This window comes from Rhinichthys klamathensis, unplaced genomic scaffold (genome assembly GCF_029890125.1).
Source record: "Rhinichthys klamathensis goyatoka isolate OS25496 unplaced genomic scaffold, OSU_Roscu_1.1 h1tg000545l_1, whole genome shotgun sequence".
In the NCBI taxonomy this organism is placed as follows: Eukaryota; Metazoa; Chordata; class Actinopteri; order Cypriniformes; family Leuciscidae; genus Rhinichthys; species Rhinichthys klamathensis.
In genome coordinates this window covers 29,721-40,000 of record NW_026607017.1, presented here as the reverse complement: position 1 = coordinate 40,000, position 10,280 = coordinate 29,721, and the positions used below count along the sequence as shown (strand labels likewise).

The following is a 10,280-nucleotide window of genomic DNA, read 5'->3' as shown; positions in this document are numbered from 1 at the left end:
CACTCATACTCACACACTCATACTTAAACACTCACACTCACACACTCATACTTAAACACTCATACTCACACACTCATACACTCATACTCACACACTCATACACTCATACTCACACACTCATACTTAAACACTCATACTCACACACTCATACACTCACACTCACACACTCATACTTAAACACTCATACTCACACACTCATACACTCATACTCACACACTCATACACTCATACTCACACACTCATACTTAAACACTCATACTCACACACACACACTCTCACACTCACTCTTACTTAAACACTCACACTCTCACACTCACACACTCACACTCACTCACACTCACACACTCGTACACTCATACTCACACACTCATACACTCATACTCACACACTCATACACTCACACTCACACACTCATACTTAAACACTCATACTCACACACTCATACACTCATACTTAAACACTCATACTCACACACTCATACACTCATACTCACACACTCATACTTAAACACTCATACTCACACACTCATACACTCATACTCACACACTCACACACTCATACTCACACACTCATACTTAAACACTCACACTCACACACTCATACTTAAACACTCATACTCACACACTCATACACTCATACTCACACACTCATACACTCATACTCACACACTCATACACTCATACTCACACACTCATACACTCATACTCACACACTCATACACTCATACTCACACACACACTCATACTCACACACTCATACACTCATACTCACACACTCACACACTCATACTCACACACTCATACTCACACACTCGTACTCACACACTCGTACACTCATACTCACACACTCATACTTAAACACTCATACTCACACACTCATACACTCATACTCACACACTCATACACTCATACTCACACACTCATACTTAAACACTCATACTCACACACTCATACACTCATACTCACACACTCATACTTAAACACTCATACTCACACACTCATACACTCATACTCACACACACACACTCATACTCACACACTCATACTTAAACACTCACACTCACACACTCATACTTAAACACTCATACTCACACACTCATACACTCATACTCACACACTCATACTTAAACACTCATACTCACACACTCATACACTCACACTCACACACTCATACTTAAACACTCATACTCACACACTCATACACTCATACTCACACACTCATACACTCATACTCACACACTCATACTTAAACACTCATACTCACACACACTCTCACACTCACTCTTACTTAAACACTCACACTCTCACACTCACACACTCACACTCACTCACACTCACTCATACTCACACACTCGTACACTCATACTCACACACTCATACACTCATACTCACACACTCATACACTCACACTCACACACTCATACTTAAACACTCATACTCACACACTCATACACTCATACTCACTCTTACTTAAACACTCACACTCTCACACTCACACACTCACACTCACTCACACTCACACACTCGTACACTCATACTCACACACTCATACACTCATACTCACACACTCATACACTCACACTCACACACTCATACTTAAACACTCATACTCACACACTCATACACTCATACTTAAACACTCATACTCACACACTCATACACTCATACTCACACACTCATACTTAAACACTCATACTCACACACTCATACACTCATACTCACACACTCACACACTCATACTCACACACTCATACTTAAACACTCACACTCACACACTCATACTTAAACACTCATACTCACACACTCATACACTCATACTCACACACTCATACACTCATACTCACACACTCATACACTCATACTCACACACTCATACACTCATACTCACACACTCATACACTCATACTCACACACACACTCATACTCACACACTCATACACTCATACTCACACACTCACACACTCATACTCACACACTCATACTCACACACTCGTACTCACACACTCGTACACTCATACTCACACACTCATACTTAAACACTCATACTCACACACTCATACACTCATACTCACACACTCATACACTCATACTCACACACTCATACTTAAACACTCATACTCACACACTCATACACTCACACTCACACACTCATACTTAAACACTCATACTCACACACTCATACACTCATACTCACACACTCATACACTCATACTCACACACTCATACTTAAACACTCATACTCACACACTCATACACTCATACTCACACACTCATACTTAAACACTCATACTCACACACTCATACACTCATACTCACACACACACACTCATACTCACACACTCATACTTAAACACTCACACTCACACACTCATACTTAAACACTCATACTCACACACTCATACACTCATACTCACACACTCATACTTAAACACTCATACTCACACACTCATACACTCACACTCACACACTCATACTTAAACACTCATACTCACACACTCATACACTCATACTCACACACTCATACACTCATACTCACACACTCATACTTAAACACTCATACTCACACACACTCTCACACTCACTCTTACTTAAACACTCACACTCTCACACTCACACACTCACACTCACTCACACTCACTCATACTCACACACTCGTACACTCATACTCACACACTCATACACTCATACTCACACACTCATACACTCACACTCACACACTCATACTTAAACACTCATACTCACACACTCATACACTCATACTTAAACACTCATACTCACACACTCATACACTCATACTCACACACTCATACTTAAACACTCATACTCACACACTCATACACTCATACTCACACACTCACACACTCATACTCACACACTCATACTTAAACACTCACACTCACACACTCATACTTAAACACTCATACTCACACACTCATACACTCATACTCACACACTCATACACTCATACTCACACACTCATACACTCATACTCACACACTCATACACTCATACTCACACACACACTCATACTCACACACTCATACACTCATACTCACACACTCACACACTCATACTCACACACTCGTACTCACACACTCGTACACTCATACTCACACACTCATACTTAAACACTCATACTCACACACTCATACTCACACACTCATACTTAAACACTCATACTCACACACTCATACTCACACACTCATACACTCATACTCACACACTCATACTCACACACTCGTACTCACACACTCGTACACTCATACTCACACACTCATACACTCATACTCACACACTCATACACTCATACTCACACACTCATACACTCATACTCACACACTCATACTCACACACTCATACTCACACACTCATACTCACACACTCGTACTCACACACTCGTACTCACACACTCGTACACTCATACTCACACACTCATACTCATACACTCATAGGCCCTGTCCCATTTCTCCCCCCTTTAAACTTCCACTTGGTTTTGAGTGCCCTCGAAAGTAAAGTCCCCTCAACGAGGGAAGTGGAGTTGAAGATCTTTCCCTATGAAATGGGACACCACTATATGCAAATTAGCGCAGCAATCCTCAATACGTCACGCGCAGCGTCAAAGTGTCTACTACTTCTACTACTATTTTCATTCATAAAATTGCCGGTTCCAGTTGTTGTGTTGCCTGTTGTGTGGGCTGTTTTCGTTTATCTACATCTGATGAATCAACAGAGAAGACATGTGGAATATAGAAGACGCATTTCCGGTAATTTTGCCATATATTTGTTTGTATCTGATCGTTTAGAAGCGCACACAAAACCCAAAGTTTGCTTGTCTAACGTTAGTTGCAATCCGTTTCCGAACGCGCGCGCGCCGCCATGGGAACCGGGGCAACGTCTCTTGCGCGGATCATTGTGCTTTTAGTAGCTGTTTTTACTACCAACGTCCCGCAATTTAGAAACCGCAGACACTGCACTTTACAACAATCACCGATTGTGCTCAGTGCTGATTCTGACGTTAGGTTTGGGTTTAGAGAGAAATGACAGCGCGCTGTGAAGGGAAGATGATGCGCTAGACGAACGCGGCTAGTTTTGAAAAATTTTACCTCACATATCTTCTTTTTATAATCCTTGGAAGCCAAAATCGAAAATAAAATTAGATTAACTAACTTACCCAGATCAGATGTATATTTGATTTGCTTTTGAAGCACTCGGCAGATATCATATGAACATCGTCAGATAGCTTCGTGAAATATTTTCTAACATTAGTGTTGAAAACTCAACAGTCCATTGGATGGGCATCAAACTAACATATTCCAACAAATTTCGACATTTTAACATGCGTATTTGCGAAAATATACTTAAAATAAAATTGTTCCTTTCCAGCGGTGTCCGCCATCTTAGTTGAAAAATTTGACCGGCTCGCTGAGTTCGCAAGGTATCCTGGGTAATTTCATCTTCCACTTCGTTTTAAGCCTGCATCGGACCGCACTATGTTTTGAGGGTTGATTTTAAGGGGAGAATAGCACTCCCCCTTGCTCTTTGGAGTATTGGGACACCCTAGCCCTACACGAGAACGCGCAAAAACAAGGGTTAGGGCAGAAATCTAGGGTAAGGGGAGGTATTGGGACGCAGCCATACTCACACACTCATACTCACACACTCATACTCACACACTCACACACTCATACTCACACACTCGTACTCACACACTCGTACACTCGTACTCACACACTCGTACACTCATACTCACACACTCATACTCACACACTCATACTCACACACTCACACACTCATACTCACACACTCGTACTCACACACTCGTACACTCGTACTCACACACTCGTACACTCATACTCACACACTCATACACTCATACTCACACACTCATACACTCATACTCACACACTCATACACTCATACTCACACACTCATACACTCATACTCACACATCATACTCACACACTCATACACTCATACTCACACACTCATACACTCATACTCACACACTCATACTCACACACTCGTACTCACACACTCGTACACTCATACTCACACACTCATACACTCATACTCACACACTCATACACTCATACTCACACACTCATACTCACACACTCATACTCACACACTCGTACTCACACACTCGTACACTCATACTCACACACTCATACACTCATACTCACACACTCATACTCACACACTCGTACTCACACACTCGTACGCTCATACTCACACACTCATACTTAAACACTCGTACTCACACACTCATACACTCATACTCACACACTCATACTTAAACACTCATACTCACACACTCATACACTCATACTCACACACTCATACACTCATACTCACACACTCGTACACTCATACTCACACACACACACTCTCACACTCACTCATACTTAAACACTCATACTCACACTCATACTCACACACTCGTACACTCATACTCACACACTCATACACTCATACTCACACACTCATACACTCATACTCACACACTCATACACTCGTACTCACACACTCATACTTAAACACTCATACTCACACACTCATACTCACACTCTCATACTCACTCACACACTCATACTCACACACTCATACTCACACACTCATACTCACACACTCATACTCACACTCTCATACTCACTCACACACTCATACTCACACACTCATACTCACACACTCATACTCACACACTCACACACTCATACACTCACACACTCGTACACTCACACACTCGTACACTCATACTCACTCACACACTCATACTCACACACTCATACTCACACACTCGTACACTCATACTCTCACAGACTCATACTCACACACTCATACTCACACACTCGTACACTCATACTCTCACACACTCATACTTAAACACTCATACTCACACTCTCATACTCACACTCACACACTCATACTCACACACACACACTCTCACACTCACTCTTACTTAAACACTCATACTCACACTCTCACACTCACACACTCATACTCACACACTCATACTCACACACACACACTCTCACACTCACTCTTACTTAAACACTCATACTCACACTCTCACACTCACACACTCACACTCACTCACACTCGTACACTCATACTCACACACTCATACTTAAACACTCATACTCACACACTCATACACTCATACTCACACACTCATACACTCATACTCACACTCACACACTCATACTTAAACACTCATACTCACACACTCATACACTCATACTCACACACTCATACTCACACACTCATACACTCATACTCACACACTCATACACTCATACTCACACACTCATACTCACACACTCGTACTCACACATTCATACTCACACTCATACTCACACACTCATACTCACACACTCATACTCACACTCATACTCACACACTCATACTCACACTCATACTCACACATTCATACTCACACACTCATACTCACACACTCATACTCACACTCATACTCACACACTCATACTCACACTCATACTCACACACTCATACTCACACTCATACTCACACATTCATACTCACACACTCATACTCACACATTCATACTCACACTCATACTCACACATTCATACTCGCACTCATACTCACACACTCATACTCACACTCATACTCACACACTCATACTCACACACTCATACTCACACTCATACTCACACATTCATACTCACACACTCATACTCACACATTCATACTCACACACTCATACTCACACACTCATACTCACACTCATACTCACACACTCATACTCACACTCATACTCACACATTCATACTCACACTCATACTCACACACTCATACTCACACACTCATACTCACACATTAACTCACACACTCATACTCACACATTCATACTCACACACTCATACACTCATACTCACACACTCATACTCACACACTCGTACTCACACACTCGTACTCACACACTCGTACTCACACACTCATACTCACACACTCATACTCACACACTCACACTCATACTCACACACTCATACTCACACACTCATACACTCATACTCATACACTCATACTCACACATTCATACTCACACTCATACTCACACACTCATACTCACACACTCATACTCACACACTCATACACTCATACTCACACACTCATACACTCATACTCACACACTCGTACTCACACATTCATACTCACACACTCATACTCACACACTCATACTCACACATTCATACTCACACACTCATACTCACACATTCATACTCACACTCATACTCACACACTCATACTCACACACTCACACACTCATACACTCATACTCACACACTCATACTCACACACTCATACACTCATACTCACACTCATACTCACACACTCATACTCACACACTCATACTCACACTCATACTCACACATTCATACTCACACACTCATACTCACACACTCATACTCACACATTCATACTCACACACTCATACTCACACATTCATACTCACACTCATACTCACACACTCATACTCACACACTCATACACTCATACTCACACACTCATACTCACACACTCATACACTCATACTCACACACTCATACTCACACACTCGTACTCACACATTCATACTCACACTCATACTCACACACTCATACTCACACTCATACACACATTCATACTCACACACTCATACTCACACTCATACTCACACACTCATACTCACACTCATACTCACACTCATACTCACACTCATACTCACACTCATACTCACTCTCACACTCACACATTCATACTCACACTCATACTCACACACTCATACTCACACATTCATACTTATACTCACACTCACACACTCATACTCATACTCACACTCATACTCACACACTCATACTCACACATTCATACTCATACTCACACTCATACTCACACTCATACTCACACACTCATACTCACACTCACACACTCATACTCACATTCATACTCACACTCATACTCACACATTCATACTCACACTCATACTCACACTCATACTCACACACTCTCACTCACACTCATACTCGCACACTCATACTCACACTCATACTCACACTCATACTCACACATTCATACTCACACTCATACTCGCACACTCATACTCACACTCATACTCGCACACTCATACTCACACTCATACTCGCACACTCATACTCACACTCACACTCATACTCACACATTCATACTCACACTCATACTCACACACTCATACTCACACATTCATACTTATACTCACACTCACACACTCATACTCACACTCATACTCACACTCATACTCACACACTCATACTCACACATTCATACTCATACTCACACTCATACTCACACTCACACACTCATACTCACACTCACACACTCATACTCACATTCATACTCACACTCATACTCACACATTCATACTCACACTCATACTCACACATTCATACTCATACTCACACTCTCACTCACACTCATACTCGCACACTCATACTCACACATTCATACTCATACTCACACTCTCACTCACACTCATACTCGCACACTCATACTCACACTCACACTCATACTCGCACACTCATACTCACACTCATACTCACACTCATACTCACACATTCATACTCACACTCATACTCGCACACTCATACTCACACTCATACTCGCACACTCATACTCACACTCACACATTCATACTCACACTCATACTCACACACTCATACTCACACTCACATTCATACTCACACTCATACTCTCACACTCATACTCACACACTCACACATTCATACTCACACTCATACTCACACACTCATACTCACACTCACACTCATACTCACACTCATACTCACACACTCATACTCACACTCACACTCACATTCATACTCACACTCAAACTCACACACTCATACTCACACTCACATTCATACTCACACTCATACTCACACACTCATACTCACACTCACACTCACACTCACATTCATACTTACACTCATACTCACACACTCATACTCACACTCACTCACTCACACACAAACTCTTCAGACGCTTGATCGGATGAATCACATTTACACACTGTGACTGAGGTACTGTTGTCTGATCTGAGTGTGTGTGTCCTCAGCAATGTAATGACGTGGGTCTGATGGCGTATCTGGGATCCATCACCAAAACCTGCAACAGCATGAATCAGTTCATCAACAAGTTTAACGTCCTGTACGACCGTCAGGGCATCGGCCGGCGCATGAGAGGCCTGTTCTTCTGAAACACTCCGTCTTCTGCTCTCTCCCATCATACCCTGTGCTCTCTCGCCCATCATACCCTGTGCTCTCTCTCCCACCATACCCTGTGCTCTCTCTCCCACCATACCCTGTGCTCTCTCTCCCACCATACCCTGTGCTCTCTCTCCCACCATACCCTGTGCTCTCTCTCCCATAATACCCTGTGCTCTCTCGCCCATCATACCCTGTGCTCTCTCTCCCATCATACCCTGTGCTCTCTCTCCCACCATACCCTGTGCTCTCTCTCCCACCATACCCTGTGCTCTCTCTCCCACCATACCCTGTGCTCTCTCTCCCACCATACCCTGTGCTCTCTCTCCCATAATACCCTGTGCTCTCTCGCCCATCATACCGTGCTCTCTCTCCCACCATACCCTGTGCTCTCTCTCCCATAATACCCTGTGCTCTCTCTCCCACCATACCCTGTGCTCTCTCTCCCACCATACCCTGTGCTCTCTCTCCCATCATACCCTGTGCTCTCTCGCCCACCATACCCTGTGCTCTCTCTCCCACCATACCCTGTGCTCTCTCGCCCATAATACCCTGTGCTCTCTCTCCCACCATACCCTGTGCTCTCTCTCCCATCATACCCTGTGCTCTCTCGCCCATAATACCCTGTGCTCTCTCTGACTGTTCCTGCTGTTTGACAAATAAACATGTTTTTGTGCGAGACTGTCTGTTTATCATTGCCTGTGCATGTCCAGATATGAGACTCAACCCTCGAGTCGGGTTTATTTATGATACAGATTCTTGCAGAGCTGTTTATAAAACATCTGGTGCTCATCCTCCATCAGATGAGCGTCTGTAGATCACTGCTCCTGCCTAACACACACTAACACACACTTTAGCCCACGAGATCTGTCGTTACACTGATCTCCGTCTGGAAACTAGAGTTTATAGCAAACTTCTTACATATTTATTAAAACAATGTAGTGTTTGATAAATATTAAAACAATATTTCCCAGATGAAAGTAATTTAAAAACAGTGCTGTTTTATGAGCTCAGTTACCAGGCGAGTGAGACACATCAT

The 10,280-nt window shown here is 42.7% G+C and overlaps 1 protein-coding gene across 1 annotated transcript in view; it reads left to right on the top strand.

Moving 5' to 3' along the window:
- cops6 (COP9 signalosome subunit 6) overlaps positions 1 to 9,476 on the top strand; it is a 15,179-nt gene extending 5,703 nt beyond the window's left edge. The window contains exon 10 of the mRNA XM_056238839.1: positions 9,094 to 9,476. Coding sequence (XP_056094814.1) covers positions 9,094 to 9,234 — 141 coding nt within the window. The 3' untranslated portion in view covers positions 9,235 to 9,476. The remainder of the gene's footprint in view (positions 1 to 9,093) is intronic.
- The last annotated feature ends 804 nt before the right edge of the window (positions 9,477 to 10,280 follow it).